Source organism: Scyliorhinus canicula, chromosome 6 (assembly GCF_902713615.1).
Source record: "Scyliorhinus canicula chromosome 6, sScyCan1.1, whole genome shotgun sequence".
NCBI lineage: Eukaryota > Metazoa > Chordata > Chondrichthyes > Carcharhiniformes > Scyliorhinidae > Scyliorhinus > Scyliorhinus canicula.
Window position 1 is genome coordinate 184,217,488 of NC_052151.1, and position 22,807 is coordinate 184,240,294.

The window sequence follows — 22,807 nt, forward strand, 5'->3', positions numbered from 1 at the left end:
AAGTAATCGTGTTTTCCAGGTCTGCGACCGACTTCACCTCCTCTGGAAATCTTCCCTCCATAGTCTCCAACCTCATGGTTCCCCAACCCCAAACAGCCCACTTCTACCTCCTTCCCAAGATCCACAAACAGGATTGCTCTGCTCATTTCTGCCTGCCATCAAACAACTCCTCTAACTTCATTCACATTGTCCAAATAAAAGGTCTTACAATGTGTAATAACCTGCACATAACACATCGAATTGAGGATGACGTTTCCCTGTGCTCCCCCAAGGTGGGCCTTGCGGATGGGGTACTATCACTGAGGTAAAAGGTCAGTCGGCATGAAGCTGATTAGGAGGACCCGGTAAGGTACATCCAGGCTTGCCTTGGTGTGCTTTTATTAAACTATGGGCACCCGCATAGATCCTAGCTAAGCCTGTCTCTTTGTAGGATATAATAAATGTTTCGTGTTCCACTCCCATGCAGGCCCTTTCCCATACCTCTTTTCCTGGTACATGGATGCCTTTTCCTCCTCTTGCCTTGGAAAATGTAATCAACTTTGCTTCCAATTTCCACCCTTCTCTCACCTTCACATGGTCTATCTCTGACCCACCTTTTCTGACCCTCTCTTGAATTCTCTGTCTCCATTTCCAGGGATAATCTACCAACAAGTATTCATTATAAGCCCACTGACTCCCACAGTTACCTCAAATTACACTTCCCCAAACCTTGCTTCCTGTAAGGACTTAACTCCATTCTCCTAATTTATTTGTCACATCTATTCCAATAATGTATACCAGAGCTTTGGTCTGCCTTTTTCTTCAACCCAGAATTAGCCCTACCGTGGTTGACAGGGCCATCAGCCAGGTTGGCATCATTTCCTACCCTTCTGCTCTCATTGTTGTCCTCCCTGACAAAACCATTATAGGAATCCCCTTGTGCTCACCTTCTACACCATTCACAGATCATCCTCCACCATTTCTGTCACTCCAGTGTGACACCATCACCAAACACATCTCCCCCCCCCCCCCCCCCCCCCCAATGACAGGACAGCACTATGTTTGATAGCTGGTGGGGATGTACTATGTGAAATGGTTGTAGCTGGGTTGCCTAGTACCATACTAACATCCTCATAGGCGATACTCACCTGCAACAACCTTGAATTTCCTTTCACTTATGCTTAGTCGGTCACCTTTTAGTGATCACCCTTTCAGCCTTGGAAAAGAGCATCAATAGGCCATGATGCTTTTTGACTCTTTCCAAAGCCTAAAAATTTATGTCCTGCTTTTTTTCTGGAGGCAGACTTGACATCACAGCTAACTGGTAATGTTGTTGACAGGTGCGTGTTATCAACAGGTGTGCAGATAACATGTTTATTTGACCGTCTGTTCCTCATGGTTCCTCTTTGGAGATTGTATGGCTAGCTGGTGGGGCACAGATGGGGGATTGTGATGTCTAAGTTATACCATTACCGAATGTGTCAGTCTCCATGAACTTGCTAGCCTTCGCTTCTCCTTCACTTCCATGTGTTCGTCAGTGAATGTATACCAATGCTACAGCAACAATCTCTCCAGCACAATGTGCATATGTCATGCAAATAGATAGCCTGATCCACATTATCCCATGCTTAGCCCATGAAAACTAATGAGGAATTGTAATTGTGTTTTCCCAAAAATTAAACTGATTTAAGCAAACGTGAAAAATGTCTTGCTCTTTAAGTGCAGTCACTGTTATACAGTTAAAATTGGTAGCCAATGTGTCTCAAGTCCAACAAAGAGTCAATGATAAATAGCCAGTTTTTGGAGGTGTTGGAACAAACCAAACTACTTCCCCAAACTCCTCTTCAAATAGGCTGTCTCTCTTCAGCTTCCACAATGACAGCTGCAACAATGTAAACAATAATCTCAAGATGGTGCCAACATGCTCCAGGCTGATATCTTGCACACTCCAGAAACTTGATTTGACCAAAATTATTTTCGTCTCTATCCTAATTTACACCGTCCCATTCATCCATTATAATATAAAAGTTTTGAGAGTCACCCAGATTCTAAACATCAGCTCCTTTTCTCTCCATAGATGCTGTCAGACCTGCTGAGATTGTCCAGTATTTTGTTTTTGTTCCCAATCATCTATTGTTTAGTGACTAACATTCACTCTCAGTCCAATAGTGCCTTGATCTTAAAATTCTCATCTTGGTGTTCAGATTTCTCCCTATTTCTGTAACCTTCAGAATTCTGTGTTCCTCCAACTCATAATTCTTTTGCCTTCCCTTCTCCTTTCCTCACCACTGGCAGTCATAGCCTCAGTCATCTAGGTCCCAAAGCGCTGGAACCACCATCTAAAACGCATTCACTCCTTTAAGGTGCTCCTTGAAAGATACCCTGTGCAATTCTCGGTCTGCAGGATTCTCCGCCCCGCCGGCAGCGCAACCACAGCCACGTGTTTCCCAACGACGTGGGTGGCCCATAATGGGAAACGCCATTGGCCGGCTGCGGGAATGGAGAATCCCGCTGCCGGTGGGGGCGCGCCATGCCGGAAAACGTTGCTGGCGGGATGGGAGAATCCCGCCCACTGTTTTTATCGGTCACCTGTCCCAATGCCACCTCCTTTGGCTTTGTCAATTTTTATTTTCAGATTGTGCTTTTCATGAAGTGTTTTGGCACATTTTACCACATTAAAGGCATTATATAAATGCAAACTGTTGTAGATTACCTGTTCAAGTCCTAAAGTGGATTTTATATCAATTATGCGGTCTCAAAGGTGAGATTGTTATCACCTCAGCCGAAGACCCAATAAGGTGATTTTCTAACCAGTTGAATCAATAGTCAGACAACCCCAGCATGTCCAAAGTTTCAACATACAACCTCATCAGATGAGGCTTCCTATCAGAAACATTGGAAACTGATTTGTATAAATCCTAGCTGGAGATCGGCAGTGCAAGACCACTGGTTCAGTGTGGGGGAAATATTCATTCAAATGATTGGCTGTTTTTCATTCTGAGGGTTTTGTGACTCCAGCTTAGAATTAGGGAATCTGTGATACGGAGGCTTAGAAAACTGACACTCGGGTTGTGTGATTTTCAGTGAACTTTAAAAATTTTTTTTTTTAAAAAGAGTACCCAATTCATTTTTTCCAATTAAGGGGCAATTTAGCGTGGCCAATCCACCTACCCTGCACATCTTTGGGTTGTGGGGGCGAAACCCACGCAGAGACGGGGAGGACGTGCAAACACCACACGGACAGTGACCCAGAGCCGGGATTGAACCTGGGACCTCGGCGCCATGAGGCTGCAGGGCTAACCCACTGCGCCACCGTGCTGCCCCATTTTCAGTGAACTTAATCTGAAACTACCATCACGGATTGCTAAGAATTTTCTATTGCCAGGGATGTGGGCTCAAATCCATCTCAAGGTAGTTTAGTCTTTTGCCCAAGGTTTTTAAACAAAATATCCCCAAGTCAGCTTTGATGGTGGTGCTTTATTGTTTTTGTAAAAAAACAAACAAGTGTGCTTGCCATTCTGCTGCACTCATAGGCAGACAGGTTTTTGGTTTTAACAATGGTACATGTACAGGAATTTACATTTGAGATTTATCAAAGACGACTGTGTGGTTTGACGCCTATCAGAGGTCCAGAGTACGGGTAATGTAGATAGCTTCTGCATCAGTCCCACACACTAAACGTTCGCCCACAACATCCAAACTATTCACTGACAGGGCATAAGCCCAGAGCAGATTCTCAATATCCACTCTTCCTTTTGCAGCATCCATGGTGAGCCACGCACTGCTCAATGATTGGTTTATGTCGGCATGGGCAACTGTGCTATTCAATGAGAAGTTTCTTCTACCTAAGAAAATGCAGGAGAAAGAGAGGCGATGAGAATAATGTTTTGCATTTATTACAATAAAAGCTCAGGTAACTTCAGAACCATAAATCTTGCACTTCAGTCCAACTACCAAATGACTCTTCAATTTGGTGCTCAACTATAGTCAAGAGCTTGGTCTACTGTGCATTCAATTCATTCTACATATTGTTACAGTAGCAAACGCACGCACACACACACACATTTTCATCTAAAGGCTATCTGTAATTCAGATTGATTGAATATAACCTTTGGTTGTCTCAGAGATGGGAACGATAGCTTAGTAGTTATGTTATGGTCAAATCCTACCACGGTAGCTGGAAAACTTTGGAAAATAAAAAGATACTTTAGGGAACCAGATTCATTTTTCATGAATTTACTTTGCAAGAAGGAAATCTGCCGGCCTTACCCAGATTCCGCCTTTATGTGACACCCAATTGTTACAAATAAGAAGCTTAAAAAAATAGTTATGTTTAATTTGCTCGCTGTTTAATTTAAAGGAGGAATGGAAGGGTGATGTGATCTGTTCCAAATTCTGCCCAACAACAAGCCTGTGTGGATTGGTTGTTAAAGAGGGGCACAGGATGATTTACTGGGAAGAAGGTGTTCATAAGAGTATCTATGTTGACAGTAGGTAGACTGTCAGTCTCCAAGTCTCTCAAGGAGATCTTAGGATTGTCAGGTTTTATAAAATTTTAGTATAAACTGTCAATTTAATTCTATGCTACAATGGAGTGGAGGGCCTGGAGGATAGCTAATTGGCATTTCCATCTGGATGCAAGGACCGGAGTCAGTCTTTGTGGAGAGAAGAGTCCATAGCAAGCCATCATAGTATTGGGTTACAGGATTTTATAAGATTTTACTAAATCTCACAGACCCAGGTCAGTCTGCAAGAATCTGAGACAGAAATCAGAGAGGTAGAATCCCTACTGTGCAGGCCATTCGGCCCATCGAGTCTGCACCGGTCCTGGGAAAGAGCACCCCAATTTATTTTTTAAATTTAGAGTACCCAATTATTTTTCTTCCCAATTTAGCATGGCCAATCCACCTACCCTGCTCATCTTTGCGTTGGGGTTGAAACCCACGCAGACACAGGGAGAATGTGAAAAGCACCCTACTTGAGGCCTGGATAGAGTGGATGTGGAGAGGATGTTTCCACTTGTAGGAAAAACTAGAAGCAGAGGACACAATCTCATCCTTTAAAACAGAGATGAGGAGGAATTTCTTCAGCCAGCGGGTGGCGAATCTGTGGAACTCTTTGCTGCAGAAGGCCGTGGAGGCCAAATTACTGAGTGTCTTTAAGACAGAGATAGATAGGTTCTTGATCAATAAGGGGAATCAGGGGTTATGGGGAGAAGGAAGGAGAATGGGGATGAGAAAAATATCAGCCATGATTGAATGGCGGAGCAGACTCAATGGGCCAAGTGGCCTAATTCTGCTCTCATATCTTATGGTCTTAAGCCCACACCACCCTATGCCCATAACCCTACCTAACCTTTTTGACAATAAGGGGCAATTTAGCATGGCTAATCCAATAGCCTGCCAATCTTTGGACTATGGGAGGAAACCCAAGGACCCGGAGGAAACTCACGCAGATACGGGGAGAACGCGCAAAGTCCACACAGGCAGCCACCGGAGGCTGGAGTTGAACCCTGGACCCTATGCTAACCACTGTGCCAGCATGCCACCCAAAGAGGTAGCTGGCCCTGCACCTGAAGCAGAGAAAATGCTGACTATTGTTCACCATGCAGAATGTGGGTGGGAAATCTGCTCAGATTGAATGAAATGTCCACTTAAGGGATGAATGAAAGTATAACCATCACATGGAATCGTTGGTCACGTTAAAAGTCACATGGGCTGATTTTTCTGGAGTGTATAGTACAAATTGCCTTAAAAAATAAAGTTTAGTCAATGTTACCAAACAGGATATGGAAACATCAACTCTCACTGTTTCTGGCCTCCCGCTGATGATCTGGGATGTCATAAAGGAATATTTTCATGGACAAATAATGAAGTCATCTTTCGGCGCCAGAGCATGGCGACTCTGCTAGCTCTCCCAAACAGATCATCTTTTTACATCTCTTATAATCGTACTAATCTTTTCTATGTATTTACATTGTGGACCTTGTGTTGCCCTTTTATATATTTTCTTTTTCTTTTCTCTTCATGTACTAAATGATGTGTTTGAGCTGCTCGCAGAAAATTACTTTTCGCTGTACCTCGGTACATGTGACAATAAACAAACAAACAAACTATTTTCCTAACTCTTTTCTTTTTAAAAAATAAATAAATATCCACTTCTCAACATAAGTTTACCTGAGCGGAAATATTTAATTTAACATTCTATCCAAGGCCAGAAAACAGCTGCAATTTTGAATCAGTGACTTGGTTCATACCTTGTTGTAGAAAGGAAGGCAGATCAGGAGTTATAACAGAAGCGTTCCAATGCCACAGTGACCCATCCTCGGAGCAGGTAAACACATGGTCAGGATTGGAGGGGTGAAAATGAACTTCCCACACTGTTAATAAAGGATAGCATACTTTAAGACGCTAGCAGTCTGCCATTCAACTGAATACACTTACAACCAACAAAAACATTGCAGTGACAACCACAATCGCACACAGGGGTTGTGGGACGTTGATGCCCCAGCTTGGTTTGGACACAGTCGCCATTTATTTGGAAGAGGAATGTCGAGATTACAGCATGGAGGAGGCCACCAGTCAGACTATTGTGGCCAGTGCCAGCTACTCCACTGGACCGGTGATATATTGCTCAAGGTCAGGAAGGTCCAAGAAGGATAAACCAGAGATAAGTCCATTCAATTTGAGTTACAATATGGCGAGTAATGGCACGGGAAATTGTGACACACATGCATCTAGGTGTAGGAAAGACTTAGAGAGAGAAGCATGCACAAAGTGAACTCAACTGTGTTAAACATCAGCGTGTAACCAGAGATAAATCAGAGCTAAAGAGCAGGGATAACTAGAACATGGACTCGGGCTTAGTTCAGACCACATTTTGGAAGTGCTTTTCAAACAATAGGGCATTCTAAGTGGATTTAGAGTCAATTAAATATTTTTTGAGTGTCATCATTATTGGAAGGCAGCAGCCAAATTGAGCACAGCAAGATCTCACAAACAGCACGAGAAAACATCCATCTGAGAGGGCGGACAGGGTCCCAGTTCAACATCTCAACTAAAATTTAGCATCTCCAACAGTGCAGTGCTCCATCAGCATGGCACTGGAGTGATGCTTAAATAATGTGTTCAGGTTCCTGCAATGGGATTTGAATCCATGGCCTTCTGGCTCAGAGGCGAGGACGCACTACTGATCTACAACTGATACTTTAAACCTGTTGCAGACAGTGAGGGAGGGAGGACCCAAATAGAGCAACTAATTTTCATGTGCAGTTTAATTGTAGATATAAGCACAGAAGTTTATGTCAGTAGAAGTCACCAAAAAACATGTCAGATTCTAAATGTATGCTGGCGGCACTACGACTTCTCAACCTTTCCACTGTTCTACTCCGGAAAGCCCGTGGTCAATTTTTATTCAGTCCTACATTTATTTACAGAGTGAAACATTACAAGCATATCCCTCCTAACTGAAACTGTGCTGTGGTGGAATTAAGTTTTCTTTTACGTGTTCAAGTGAAACCCCAATTAATGTCCTCCACCTGCAAATAATTAAACCCAAATGATAGATTATTAACGAACACAACCTCCGATTTGTCTTATCTGACATACAGTACAGGATACGCAGAGATTTTTTAAACTAAGTATTTGGAAGAAATAACGCCTGTAGCATTGCACATGGAGCCAAGACCAAGTGGAGTATTCAGGATAAACAGGGTTACAGGGTGGGAGTAATTGAAATGGATTTTAAAAAGCAGCAGATTTGGAAAGAATGGAGTCAGATAAAAAGATTTAGGAAGAGGAGTTGTGAAGGAGAAGGGGAAGTAGACGGGGACGCAAAAAGATGGGAAAAGAGGATTGAGGGTTGGGTGGTGTCTCATCAGACAAGTGAAGGTCAGTGCAGAGGGGAGTGGGAGATTGATCGGGGGAGAGGACAAGGAAGGTCAAGGGAGGAGATTGGGCTCCTGTCGTCAAAACAATACTCAGTAGATTGGGGAGCAGGTAGTTGTTTAGCTTGGGTGGTTTGACTCCAATCACAGAGTGTGAGGAGATGGATAATGTGGGCAAAATGGGGGAAAGAGGCGGCTGCAATCGCTGGAGTAATGCTCAGTGGGCTGATGGTGCAGATGGCTTCAAAAATCTCAGTAAAATAGGTTCTTCAGACTTTCAGATCCCCTGGGAATTCAAATGGATTCTTCAGTGAGCTCTAGGCACAAGGTAAGACTCCCTTAAACCAAACCATCAGTAAGCGGCACCAATCATCATTAATAACTTAACCAATGGTAATTGTGCAAGTATTACTACTGCTGCCCAAGTATCAATTTGTCATTAAAACAGATCGTCAAAACCTATTTGTAAGCTTGTGCCACGGAACTGTTGGAAACTGAGTGCAGATAAGCTTCTTCCTTATCTTCGTTCATCTCACCCCATCAGTGTATCCTTCTATTCCCCTTCATGCAGTTATCTAACTTCTCCTTACATGCATTTATTTATTTCAAAAATAAAAATTTTTTTTTTTTTTTTTTTTTAAAAAGAGTACCCAATTATTTTTTTCCAATTAAGGGGCAATTTAGCGTGGCCAATCCACCCATCCTGCACATCTTTTGGGTTGTGGGGGTGAAACCCACGCAGACACGGGGAGAATGTGCAAACTCCACACAGACAGTGACCCAGGGCCGGGATTCGCAACCCGGGTCCTCAACGCCGTAGGCAGCGATGCTAACCACTATGCCACCGTGCTGCCCTTTTACATGCATTTATAACAGTAATAATAATAATCGCTTATTGTCACAAGTAGGCTTCAATGAAGTTACTGTGGAAAGTCCCTGGTCGCCACATTCCGGCGCCTTTTTGGGGAGGCCGGTACGGGAATTGAACCCGCGCTGCTGGCATTGTTCTGTACTACAAGCCAGCTTTTTAGCCCACTGTGCTAAACCAGCCGGCATTTATGGTTTTTGACTCAAATGCTCTCTTTGGTAGCTAGTTCCACATTCTCACCACTCTCTAAATAAAGGCACTTTGAAAATAATACAATGAAACATAAATGCATTTACTTTAATGCCTATCTGTCAATTCTGGGTTATTATTCCCATCACTTGCCCTACCCCACCCAAAGAAAAAGACTGAAGGGAGTTCACTGGATATCAAAACATTTGTGCTGAAAATTCCCAGCAGTTAGAGGGTGGGAAAAATAACAAGAAACAAACATACTTTCTGCAGAATGAGCATCCAGTAAGGAGATGGGTATACTTCCTTGCCGGACATCCCAGATACAGAATGTTCCATCCTGGCCGCCTGTCGCCACTATATGTTGCTGGTTTGGATGTCTGTCTACACAGTGCAGTGGCACTCGGTCGCCAGTCCTGGGAACCAACAAACAGTGGCATTAAAGAAAAAACAGAGTGAGTAAGCACACACTTCTATTAACCTTGTACTACAACAAAGAACAATTAAGCACAGGAACAGGCCCTTCGGCCCCCCAGGCCTGCACCAATCACGTGTCCTATCTAGAACAACTGCCTGTATCCTTCTATACCCCGTCTGTTCATGTGCCAATCCAATGTTCAGATGTGTTAGAGAACTTGAAAACAATGAAAAGTTTTATCAGTTAATGTCAAGAAATGTTTCAATTTGTGAATGAGAATAGAACCAAGGGAACATCAGTATGACAGACAGTCATTAATAAATCTAATCGGAAATTCAGGAGAAGCTTCTTCACCCAGAGAGTGGGGAACTCAGTACTGTCCAATTGCCTACATTACAGCAGTGACTGCACTTCAAACACACTTCACTAGCTGTAAAGTGATTTGGGATATCTGGAGGGGTGAAAGAATTACAGAATCCCTAAAGTGCAGAAGGAGGCCATTCGGCCCATCGAGTCTGCAGAGCCCTTAGAAACAGAACCCTACTTAAGGCCACACCTCAACCCTATCCCCGTAACCCAGTAATCCCACCTAACCTTTTGGACACTAAGGGGCCATTTATTATGGCCAATCCACCTACCCTGCATATCTCTGGACTGGTGTGTTATAAATACATGTTTGTTGTATTCTTTTTTCGAGAGGAACCTGTCATTGGTTTAACAACAAAGGTTTAACACAGGTTCAACATAAATCAATGAAGGGAGGGGGGGTCTGGACATTTATTCTTTCATGCAGGACGTAAAATGTTCAACATGAGAGAGGTGGAAACTGAATCTTTAACTTTCAAAAGTAAATTTGCTATTTTGTTTAAAAAGCTATGGGGGTGGGCGGCATGTGGTGCAGTGGTTGGCACTGGGACTGCGGCTCTGGGTTCGAATTCTGGCCCTGGGTCACTCTCTGTGTGGAGTTTGCACATTCTCCCCATGTCTGCGTGGGTTTCACCCCACAACCCAAAGATGTGCTGGTTAGGTGGATTGGCCAGGCTAAATTGCCCCTTATAATTGGGTACTCTAAAATTTAAAAAAAAGCTATGGGGAAAGAACAAACAAAGAAAAGTACAGCACAGGAACAGGCCCTTCGGCCCTCCAAGCCTACGCCGACCATGCTGCCCATCTAAACTAAAATCTTCTACACTTCCGGGTCCGTATCCCTCTATTCCCATCCTATTCATGTATTTGTCAAGATGCCCCTTAAATGTCATTATCGTCCCTTCTTCACCACCTCCTCCGGCAGCGAGTTCCAGGCACCCACTACCCTGTGTGTAAAAAACTTACCTCGTACATCTCTTCTAAACCTTGCCTCTCGCACCTTAAACCTATGCCCCCAGGTAATTGACCCCTCTACCCTGGGAAAAAGTCTCTGACTATCCACTCTGTCTATGCCCCTCATAATTTTGTAGACCTCTATCAGGTCGCTCCTCAACCTCCTTTGTTCCAGTGAGAACAAACCAAGTTTATTCAACGTCTCCTCATAGCTAATGCCCTCCATACCAGGCAACATCCTGGTAAATCTCTTCTGCACCCTCCCTAAAGCCTCCACATCCTTCTGGTAGTGTGACGACCAGAATTGAACACTATACTCCAAGTGTGGCCTAACTAAGTTCTATACAGCTGCAACATGACTTGCCAATTCTTATACTCAGTGCCCCGATCAGTGAAGGAAAGCATGCCGTATGCCTTCTTGACTACCTTCTCCACCTGTGTTGCCCCTTTCAGTGACCTGTGAACCAAGATCTCTCTGACTGTCAATACTCTTGAGGGTTCTACCATTCACCGTATATTCCCTACCTGTATTAGACCTTCCAAAATGCATTACCTCACATTTGTCCGGATTAAACTCCACCTGCCACCTCTCCGCCCAAGTCTCCAAACAAACTAAATCCTGCTGTATCCTCTGACAGTCCTCATCGCTATCCGCAATTCCACCAACCTTTGTGTCGTCCGCAAACTTACTAATCAGACCAGCAGACCAGTTACATTTTCCTCCAAATCATTTATATATACTCCGAACAGCAATGGTGGGAATGCAAACCAAATACACGTAACAATGGGCTGAACAGCTCCCTTCTGTGCAGCAAAATGTTATGCAGGATTTAGATGTGTAAACGTGGAAACATCTTTCAAAAGTGCAATCCAACATTGCAGGATACTGTCACACCTCCTGCATTGGTTGATGTCCCAGTGGTGTGTCCAGTACCGATTGCAGAGACCGGACGGCTCTGGATTTAAAGTCTTTACTTTTCTCACAAAGAAGGGCGGGCCTGTAATCTCCAAGGTCTAACTATGGGGGCAGGATTGGCTTTTGATTTGAATTGTTTCCCTTTTGGCCAGGGCTCGGGGGGGTCGGGGGGTGCTGCAGCTGCTACGACTTCTATAGGATTTCCTGTTAATTATGGCAGACTTCTTCCAACTAACCACAGGAGACCCAGGGACAAGCTACAATAGTTTATTCATGATGCTAGCAGGGAGGCAACCTCTGGAGATGCACTCTCCTCTGATGCAGCTCTCGCAGCTCTAACACACAGCAACTCAGGGAGAGCATTCTAATACAAGTCACAGACACAGTCTGCTGTACAATTAGCCAGTACACAAAACACTGTTTTAAAAATTCCAATCTTGCCTAGGTAGGTTTATTATTAAACCTTCACCCAAAGGCTTGTCTTTAAATCACCTGGTGAGGAACTGTCTGTTCTTCTAACAAATAAACAACCTTGCTGGTGAGTTCCGCTGATATTAGGACCTTGAGGTATAGCATTTGACTAGCATGTGATTTTATGCTAATGCAGGGATGTTAGATCTTTCCTCCCTTTACTAAATCTACAGGATTTCCCGTTGATTATGGTATTCCAGTCAATTGAAAAGAAATAACCATAACATGATACATGTTCCCCCACTACCATAGTATTCTAAAAACTGTTTAATGATGAGTTCAACTCAAAAGTTAAACGAACAGCCTGCTGTGCATTTCTACTGCTCCTTTTATTTTTATGAATATTGCAGATATGCAGAGCTCGAAAATGTTTCTACAATTGCAATTATAGATACTTAACTATATCATTTTAATTTTCTATCCTGTTGCACTGTCTTACGTCATCTGTTGTGGCTTTGTATACGTACATTTCCTACACCTAGTGCAAGCTTAAGGAGAAACGTGCAACGGTTGAACTTACAAAGAATATATCTGACGAGGATTATTTCCTGGCTCTCTGAAGTCCCAGATTTTCAACTGTCCAATTGAGTTGACTGTCAAAATTTCTGTGGTTCGCAGGAAGGTGACTGCATTGAGTGAACTGCTGTCAGCATTGTCTGGAAAGAGAAGGGGCAAGCCTTGGTGTTCAGATTCATTTACAAACAACCTTATGTTAAATAGAAGATGAGCTTCTTAAAGTCAATGCTACTATTGTTCGACAGTAGAGGCTCTTGAGACAGAGCCATTAGTTGTTGGAAACCAGTTTGCATTTTGCAAGATTAATGTACTGAGCAGGTGCCAGCTGTGGCTCAGTAGGGAGGCACTCTCTCTTCCAAGTCATGAAGATTGTGGGCTCAAGTCCTACCCCAGGCCCCTGAGCACAAAATGAGGGAGTGCTGCACTGTTGTAGGTGCTGTCTTTTGGATAAGATGTTCAACGAGGGCTCAGTCTCTCAATGGCTGCAAAAGATGCATTAGTCAAAGAGTAGATAAGAGCACTCCAGTGAACACCGCAGCCACCACCTAAAAACAGATCATATGGTCATCATTGCATTTGTTTGTGGGAACTGGCTGCGCACAAGTTACCATTTTGGCACCAGTGGACTGATGGTTTCTCATCGTCACTGGGTATCCCTCGTCACTGACATTCACAATTTTCATCAGCCAGTTGTGCAAATACCCATCTGACACTAATCAAGAGCATATACAGTTGAATACCAATTTAAATAAATTCTTTCCCCAAATATTTCCAACCTCCTTTCCTCTTAAACTCATAAAAGCCTCTCTCTCAAACCAAGCCTTTGTTTGCCTGTCTCTGTGACGGTCAAATTTTGCCCGATTACATTCTCGTGAAGCACTTTGTGACATTTAAACTATGTTAAAGTCACCACACAGATGTAAATTGGTTTCAAAAATAAATCCTGTTTCGAGAGAACAGGCAATAGAGGACGTTGAAACAATCACAGAATCCCTAAAGTACAGAAGCAGGTCATTTGCCCATTGGGTTTGCACTGACCCGGTGAAAGAGTACTTCACCAAGCTCATTCCCCAGCCCTATCTCATTTACCCCTTAATCTCACCTCCCCATCTTTTTGGACAAGGGACAGTTTCCCATAACCAATCCACCTAACCTGCACATCATTGGGAGGAAATCGGAGCACCCGGAGGATACCCACACAGCACGGGGAGAAAGTGCAAACTCCACACATTCACACAGACAGTGACCCAAGGCCGGAATGGAACCCAGGTCCCTGGCACTGTGAGGTAATAGTGCTAACCATTGTGCCGCCGTAACAATGGAACAAGTAACGGTGAAGGCCAAATCTATAGGGAACTGGGTGGAGTACAAAATACCTCTCTGTAAAGTTGGTAATCCATGAGGGAGGAGCAAAACACTTTTATCATCAACTGTCTTTGTCCTATAGAGAGAGTTTCACTGGTGTGATGGCGAAGCTACCAAATTCAGAAAGGGCTTGAGAGAGTAGACGCTGAGATAGTTTCCGCTGTTTGGGCAGCCTCGAACAACAGGGACACAGTCGCAGGATAAGGAGCCAATCATTTAGGACTGAGATGACGAGAAATTACTTCACTCAAATGGTTGTGGATCTTTAGAGCTCTCTACCGCAGAGGGTTGTGGATCTTTGGAGCTCTCTACCGCAGAGGGTTGTGGATCTTTGGAGCTCTCTACTACAGAGGGTTGTGGATGCTACATCATTGAATACATTGAATGCAAGATTGAGATAGACAGATCTTTGGTGTCTCAGGAAATTAACAGATATGGGAACGGGCGAGAAAATGGAGCTGCAGCCTAAGATCAGCCAAGATCATACTGAATGGCGGAGAAGGCTCGATGGACCACATGGTGTGCTCCAGCAACCATTTCGTGGGTCCATGAGATGGTCAGCTGCACAACCCAAGAACCCGATTTCTCCATTTGTGCAAGTTTCTTGGCTGATACTCCAGTGTTGCACAGAACAAGTCAAATTGGAAGAATGAACTGAAGGCACTGTTGCTAAGTTGCAGATGATACAAAGATCTGTAGAGGGACAGGTTGTATTGAGGAAGCAAGGGGGCTGCAGAAGGACTTGGACAGGCTAGGAAAGTGGTCAAAGAAGTGGCAGATGGAATACAATGTGGAAAGGTGGGAGGTAATGCTGTTTGGAAGGAAGAATGGAGGCATAGACTATTTTCTAAGTGTGGAAATGCTTACGATATCAGAAGCACAAAGGTACTTGTGAGTCCTTGTCCAAGATTCTCTTAAGGTTAACATGCAGGTTCAGTCGGCAGTTAGAAAGGCAAATGCAATGTTAGCATTCATGTCGAGAGGGCTAGAATACAAGAGCAGGGATGTATGTCTGTGGCTGCATAAGGCTCTGGTCAGAACCCATTTGGAGTATTGTGAGCATTTTTCAGTCCCGTATCTAAGGAAGGGTGTCCTGGCCTTGGAAAGGGTCCAGGGGAGGTTCACAAGAATGATCCCTGGAATGAAGAGCTTGTCATATGAGGAATGGTTGAGGACTGTGGGTCTGTACTCGTTGGAGTTTAGGAGGAGGGGGGGGATCTTATTGAAACTTACAGGATACAGCGCGGTCTGGATAGAGTGGACGTGGAGAGGATGGTTCCACTTGTAGTAAAAACAAGAACCAGAGGACACAATCTCAGACTAAAGGAACGATCCTTTAAAACAGAGATGAGGAGGAATTTCTTCAGCCAGAGGGTGGTGAATCTGTGGAACTCATTGCCACTGAGGGCTGTGGAGGCCAAATCAGAGTGTCTTTAAGACAGAGATAGACAGGTTCTTGATTGATAAGGGGATCAGGGTTTATGGGGAGAAGGCAGGAGAAAAATATCAGCCATGATTGAATGGCAGAGCTAACTTGATGGGCCGAGTGACCTAATTCTGCTCTTATGGCCTTATCTTTCAGGTGAGATTTAAGTAAGGCTTTGTTCACTCACAGATGGACATATAGAATCCTACGGTTCTATTTCTTTAAAAAAAAAGAGCTGGTGAGTTCTCCCTGCAATGTTCGCCATTATTTATCCCTCAATGAACATTTTAAAGGATCGTTCCTTTAGTCTGTCTGGACATCATCACATTGTTGTTTGTAGGACTTTGCCGTGTGTAAATTGACTGCCATGTTTCCAAAATTACAACAGTGACAACATTTCAAATATACTTAATTGTCTGTATCGGGCCATTCTGAGGTCTGGAGAGGTGCTATACAAACCCAAGTTATCCCTTCAACAAGCACTGTCATTATTTATTTCTTTATACCCACCTATGGTCCGCACAGGTTCCATTTGGTCAACTTGTAAATGATTGATCCGGCCATCCTCTCCAACGGTGATGATCTCAGGGCCGTTACAGACCAGGCCGGTACAGGGAGCACTGTCATGTGAATGATAGTGGGCACGTTCCCACTCCTGTACCACAGAGAGCACCTGTTTAAACAAAATGTCAAGTAAAATTAAAAAAAGAAGACGACAAACCTTCCTTCCACTTTTAATTCTCAAACCTTTTGGTTATTACCATAAAACTTTCACATTTCGTATCTTTACCTCCTCGATTTCATGATGACGGAATACAATGACACTCCCTGTAGAAGAAGCAGTGACGATCCTCTCCTGATCCAGAAACTATAAAAATATAAAAGCCATAGTAACATCCATTATAAGTCAACATAGGAATTTGTAATTGCGCATGCTTGCTTTGAATGCCTACAGACATTTTGGATTGGATTTGTTTATTGTCACGTGTACCGAGGTACAGTGAAAAGTATTTTTCTGCAAGCAGCTCAACAGATCATTCAGTACATGGAAGAAAAGGGAATTAAACAATTCAAGAAAATACATGAGAATACATAATAGCCCAGACACAGGGAAACCCCAATGTTTCTACGTTTTAAATAATTACACTTTTGAAGAATGAACCTACTTTTTAAAAACTTCTTTCATGGCTTGTGGATGGGCTTGCCCATCCCTAATGGTCTTCAAGGTGGCGATGAGCCACGCTACTGCAGTCTCTGTGTTTCAGCTTTCCTGTCGTGGTTTGATAGAACTAGGTGGTTAGTGGACCATTTCAGAGGGTAGTTAAGAGTCAAGCACGTTGCTGTGGGTCAGAAGGCATGCATAGACCAGAACAGGTCAAACAAGCAGATTTCCTTCCTTAAAGAATACTAATGAACCAGATAGGCTTTTACATCAATTGATATTATCTTTATGGTCACTATTACTGACACATTATGTATTCATTAACTTTAACTGAATTCACATTCCACCAGCTGCTGTGTTCAGAGTTGAACCAATGTGTCCCAATTCATTTTTTTTTTCAATTAAGGGGCAATTTAGCATGTTCAATCCACCTAACCTGCATATCTTTGGGTTGTGGGAGCGAAATCCACGCAAACACGGGAGGAATGTGCAAACTCCACACGGACAGTGACCCAGAGCCGGGATCGAACCTGGGAACTCGGTGGGGTGAGGCGGCAGTGCGAGCCACTGTGCCACCGTGCTGACTCTTCTGCTTCATTGTTGCTCAGGTTCCTGCTGCGGCACAGAGAGCTGATATACTTGTACTATACTGGAAAACAGTTAGGCAACTTAATTTTAGCAGTGACCCATCTCAAAACGTTTGCCACAGGGGTCAAACATTTTGCATTATATAAAAGCAAATTACTGCGGATGCTGAAACAAAAGAGAAAATGCTGGAAAATCTCAGCAAGTCTGGCAGCATCGTTAGGGAGAGAAAAGGGCTAACGTTTTGAGTCCGATGACTCTTTGTCAACACATTTTGCATTAATATTTGGGATTTGATTGCCATTTTTTAATCATATTTAGGGGGATTAAAAGCCCACCCCCAATTACCTGAGAGGAGGTGATGGTGGTCTGCCTTCTTGAGCCGCTGCAGCCCATGCGGCAAAATGTGTATGTAAATATCCTCTACTCATTACACTGTTGTTGAAGGAGACAGAGGGTGGAAAGAGGGGTGGCAATGGTACGGGGAGGTTCTCCACAATGTTGCCATGGATTCTAGGAAGCACAATGGCAGACAAGGTTACGGACCAAGCACCGGAAACCGAGATTAGAATTGATGGGTGATTGAACTATAGCAGCACAGACATTATGGGCCAAAGGGCCTGTAAAACTCTATCACTGGGGGCTTCAGTTGCCCGCAGACTGTTCTTCTTGGTGACAAAAGGCACAAGAGTTAGGCAACCTAAAAGAGATTAATAAACTGATGACAGGTTTTGATAAACAGGGAAAATTAGTCTTGTAAATGGGGTAATCACCAGGGGGCCAATAATTCTAAATAATTGGAAAAGCTAACCGGAGGAGAGACAAAGAGAAACGTTTTGATTTAGAATTGTAAGGATCTTCCAGAAAAGGTGATGAAAGCTGATCCATAAAAAACTTTAAAAGGGACTTGTTCAGGTGTACAAGATGGAGGAACTTGCAGGAATTATAGACCAAGAAAACAGAGATTTGGGCGTGACGACACCAGCACAGGTCCTTCTCGAAGCAGTAAACTCTTGGCTGATGCAATGGTGCCAGTACTCATCTTAATCCTACACTAACACATTTCCTTCTGTGATAACTCAACACCAGAATATACAACGTTGAATGCAACACAATTTTGATGACGTGCAAATTATAGCAGCAGTATTTGAAATGGGATCCAATGCAACCTTGGGGAAATTAGGATATGTGCAAGGTGGGTTGCATGGTCTCATTCAAACTTTCATTCACTGCTTTACAGTTACCTGTAGGTCCATGACGTCACCATTGTGCTGGATTTTACACAAGGGCTTAGTGCTCTCCAAGAACAGCTGATCTGTTTCAGTGTCTTCTGTAACTGCTTCCCAAATGCAGACCGTATTCTTCTGCATAGGACAAAAAAAAAAGAGAAGAATGGTTCATTCCAGGGACTGAAAAAAAAACAGGACCTGTCTCAACTACAGTCCTCTTACAAGCTTGGAGCGAGCTGTTTAACCCGTTCTGCGAGTGTGGAACTGAACGAGATAATGATGAAGTTAATAACCATCAGGTGAGGGGCAAGATATGAATATAATTAGAACATAATAAAAGATTATAGAATCTCAAACCAAGAAGAAGGTCATTCAGCCTATCTTGCCTGTACAGGTTCTTTGAACGAGCTATGCAAATAATCCCAATCTCTCTGCTCTTTCCCCATAGCCTTGCATGTTTCTGTTTCAAGTATTGATCCAATTCACTTTTGCAAGTTATAGAACATAGAACAGTACAGCACAGAACAGGCCCTTCGGCCCTCGATGTTGTGCCGAGTAATGATCACCCTACTTAAACCCACGTAACCCGTATACCCGTAACCCAACAATCCCCCCATTAACCTTACACTACGGGCAATTTAGCATGGCCAATCCACCTAACCCGCATATCTTTGGACTGTGGGAGGAAACCGGAGCACCCGGAGGAAACCCACGCACACACGGGGAGGACGTGCAGACTCCACACAGACAGTGACCCAGCCGGGAATCGAACCTGGGACCCTGGAGCTGTGAAGCATTGATGCTAACCACCATGCTACCGTGAGGCCCCCACGGTATTGAATTGAATCTACTTCCACTAGCCTTTCAGGCAGTGCATTCCAGATCATAGCTCACAGCATAAAAAAGTCTCATCTCCCTTCTGGCTCTTTGGCAATATATATATAATATATATATATTATGTATATTTTTAAAATTTCCAATTAAGGGGCAAATTTAGCATGGTCAATACACCTACACTGCACATCTTTTGGGTTGTGGGGGTGAGACTAATGCAGACACAGGGAGGATTTCCCACTTTCAGTCTGTTAGCTTTGACAAAGAGTCATTGGACTCGAAACATTAGCTCTTTTCCCTCCCTACAGATGCTGCCAGACCTGCTGAGATTTTCCAGCATTTTCTCTTTCGTCACAGGGAGGATGTTCAAACTCCACATGGGTAGTCCCTGGCACCGTGAGTCAGCAGTGCTAAGCACTGTGCCACAGTGCCGCCCCTTTCTGGCAAAATTAAAGCTATGTCTGCGAGTTACTGACTCTCCTGCAACTGGAAACAGTTTCCCCTTATTTACTTGATCAAAGCCTTACACAACCTTGAACACTTTGACAAAACCTGCCTGTGAACCTCATAGCTCCAAGAACCATCCTAGTTTCTTGGGTCTCTCCACATAAATGAAGACTCAATCCCAGTACCATTTTATTAAATCTCCCCTGCACCCTCATCAAGTTCTTGAAAATGAAAATGAAATGAAAATTGCTTATTGTTACGAGTAGGCTTCAATGAAGTTACTGTGAAAAGCCCCATGTCACCACATTCTGGCGCCTGTTCGGGGAGGCTGGTACGGGAATTGAACCGTGCTGCTGGCCTGCCTTGGTCTGCTTTAAAAGCCAGCGATTCAGCCCAGTGTGCTAAACCAGCCCCATAATAAGGTCTTCACACACTTCCTAAGGTGCTGCACCCAAAATTGGACACAACAGGCCTCAGAACCTGTGATTTATAAAATGACTTCCTAGTGATTATGTAGGATTACATAGAATGTACAGAACAGAAACCAGTCACTTAACCCAGCAGGTGGATGCCTGTGTTTAAGTTCCACATGAACCTCCTCCCACAATTCTTCATTAAACCGTATCAGCCCTTCTATTCCTTTCTGCCTCACTGTTTATCCTTAATTCCACTTAAATGCATCAATATTTGTCAACTCAACCAGTTCTTGTGGGAGCAAATTTTAAATTCCAACCTCTCACTGTGTAAAGATGCTTCTCCCGAATTTCCGATTAATGGTTACTACCTGATATTAATGACCTCTAGTTTTGGAGTCCCTCATAGGTGGAAATATCTTCTCTACACCTATCCTATCAAATCCCTTCATAATCTTAAAATACTTCCATTGGCTTATCACCCCCCAGTCTTCATTCCTTACAAGAGAGAGGAGGAGCTCCAGCCTGAACAACCTAAACTGATAGACATGATCTTTCAGTTCCGGTGTCATTCTAGTCAATCTTTTTTGCACCTCTTCCAGCCTCTATATCACCTGGAGACCAGAACTGTGCACAGTACTCCCAAGTGTGGTCTAACCATGCTGAGGTACAGGTTTAAGATAACTTCTCTGCTTTTCAATTCTAACGTGCTGGAAATGAATCCCAGTGCTTTTTAAAGGCCTTATTAATCGGTTTGGTAATACGTGTTTCTGTATTCCCTGATAATTTTGTTCCTCTACCTCAATTAGAAACACATGTTTTAAGGCACGTCTGACCTCTTTATTCTTCCTACCAAAACATACCATCTTACACTTAACCGTATTGAGATTCATTTGCCAATTATGCGGTCATTCTTTAAATTGTTAATGTTTTCCTGCATTTTCTCAGTCTCTGCTGTATTAATTATACCCTCCAATTTGGTGTCAGTTGCCAATTTTTGAAATTATATTTCAAATTCTTGATTGAAATGGTTTGTATGAATGATAAACAAGAGTGGTCCCAGCATCAGGAACATCATTTCCCTTCTTTTTGCCAATCTTAAGAACTTCCTTTAACCCCCAACACTACTCTGTATTTGTAGTCAGCTTGGTATCCATTCAATAAGGATCTTTTCACAAATCGTTACAGGGCAGAACGAGGCCATTCGGGTCTGCATCAACATTCTGAAAGAACAACCTACCTGAGCCCACTCCCCAGCACTGTCACCATAACCCCACATAACCTACACGCCTTTTGGATGCGAAGGGGCAATTTAGCATGACTAATCCACCCAACCTGTACATCTTTAGACTGAGGAAGGAAACTGGAAAACATCTTCTGAATATTTGTATCTTAAAAAATGTCAAGGATCACGTATGAGTTGTCAACCAGATTCACTCCTGCCAATGGACCTCCTTCCCCTCTTGGAGACCCACCCTCCAATCTCCCTGGGCGACCCCCCTCCAATCTCCCTGGGGGGGTGGGCTCCCCCCTCCAATCTCCCTGGGGGGGTGGGCTCCTCCCTTCAATCTCCCTGGGGGGGTGGGCTCCCCCTTCAATCTCCCTGGGGGGTGGGCTCCCCCCTCCAATCTCCCTGGGAGGGGGGCATCTCCAATCTCCCTGGGAGGGGGGCATCTCCAATCTCCCTGGGAGGGGGTCATCTCCAATCTCCCTGGGAGGGGGGCATCTCCAATCTCCCTGGGACGGGCTCCCCCCTCCCCCTCCTCCCCCCCTCCCTCCCCCCCCCCTCACCCCCCTTTCCCCCCCCCAATCTCCCTGGGACGGGCTCCCTCCAATCTCCCTGGGACGGGCTCCCTCCAATCTCCCTGGGACGGGCTCCGTCCAATCTCCCTGGGACGGGCTCCCTCCAATCTCCCTGGGACGGGCTCCCTCCAATCTCCCTGGGACGGGCTCCCTCCAATCTCCCTGGGACGGGCTCCCTCCAATCTCCCTGGGACGGGCTCCCTCCAATCTCCCTGGGACGGGCTCCCTCCAATCTCCCTGGGACGGGCTCCCTCCAATCTCCCTGGGACGGGCTCCCTCCAATCTCCCTGGGACGGGCTCCCTCCAATCTCCCTGGGACGGGCTCCCTCCAATCTCCCTGGGACGGGCTCCCTCCCATCTCCCTGGGACGGGCTCCCCCCCCCCCCCTCCAAACTCCCTGGGACGGGCTCCCCCCCATCTCCCTGGGACGGTCTCCCCCCCTCCAAACTCCCTGGGACGGGCCCCCTCCAATCTCCCTGGGACGGGCTCCCCCCCCTCCAAACTCCCTGGGACGGGCTCCCCCCTCCAAACTCCCTGGGACGGGATCCCCCCTCCAAACTCCCTGGGACGGGCTCCCCCCTCCAAACTCCCTGGGACGGGCTCCCCCCTCCAAACTCCCTGGGACGGGCTCCCCCCTCCAATCTCCTTCGGGGCTCCCTCTCCTTCCCTCCAGCTCTTCCCCCTCTTGGCAGCAGACCCCAAGTTGCATCTCTTCTCCTTCTTCCTCCCCGCCTCCTTGTTATCGCCTCACGCTCTGCTCACCTCGGCGTCCCACGATCCGCTGGCAAAGCATTCGGGGAGCTGGAGGCTGGAGCCGGTCGTCGGCCGCCAGCGGACCCGGCTGATCTTCTGCGAGACGTACCTGCCCTCCATGATCGCAGGGGGAACGCCGCGACCCCGGGGCGGTTAACTTCCGGGTGGAGGGAGACAACTTCCGGGCAGAGAGAGAGAGGCAACTTCCGGGAAGAGAGGGAGGGAGAG

The 22,807-nt window shown here is 44.9% G+C and overlaps 1 protein-coding gene across 1 annotated transcript; it reads right to left on the minus strand.

Moving 5' to 3' along the window:
• Positions 1 to 3,436: 3,436 nt before the first annotated feature.
• nup43 (nucleoporin 43) lies at positions 3,437 to 22,768 on the minus strand. Its single transcript, XM_038800628.1, has 8 exons — positions 22,589 to 22,768; positions 18,345 to 18,464; positions 16,144 to 16,221; positions 15,864 to 16,026; positions 12,567 to 12,702; positions 9,186 to 9,337; positions 6,236 to 6,358; positions 3,437 to 3,824 (listed from the first exon to the last, which is right to left on the minus strand). Exons 1-8 carry the CDS (start codon positions 22,697 to 22,699, stop codon positions 3,601 to 3,603), a joined length of 1,107 nt encoding a protein of 368 aa, XP_038656556.1. The 5' UTR covers positions 22,700 to 22,768; the 3' UTR covers positions 3,437 to 3,600.
• Between the last annotated feature and the right edge of the window lie 39 nt (positions 22,769 to 22,807).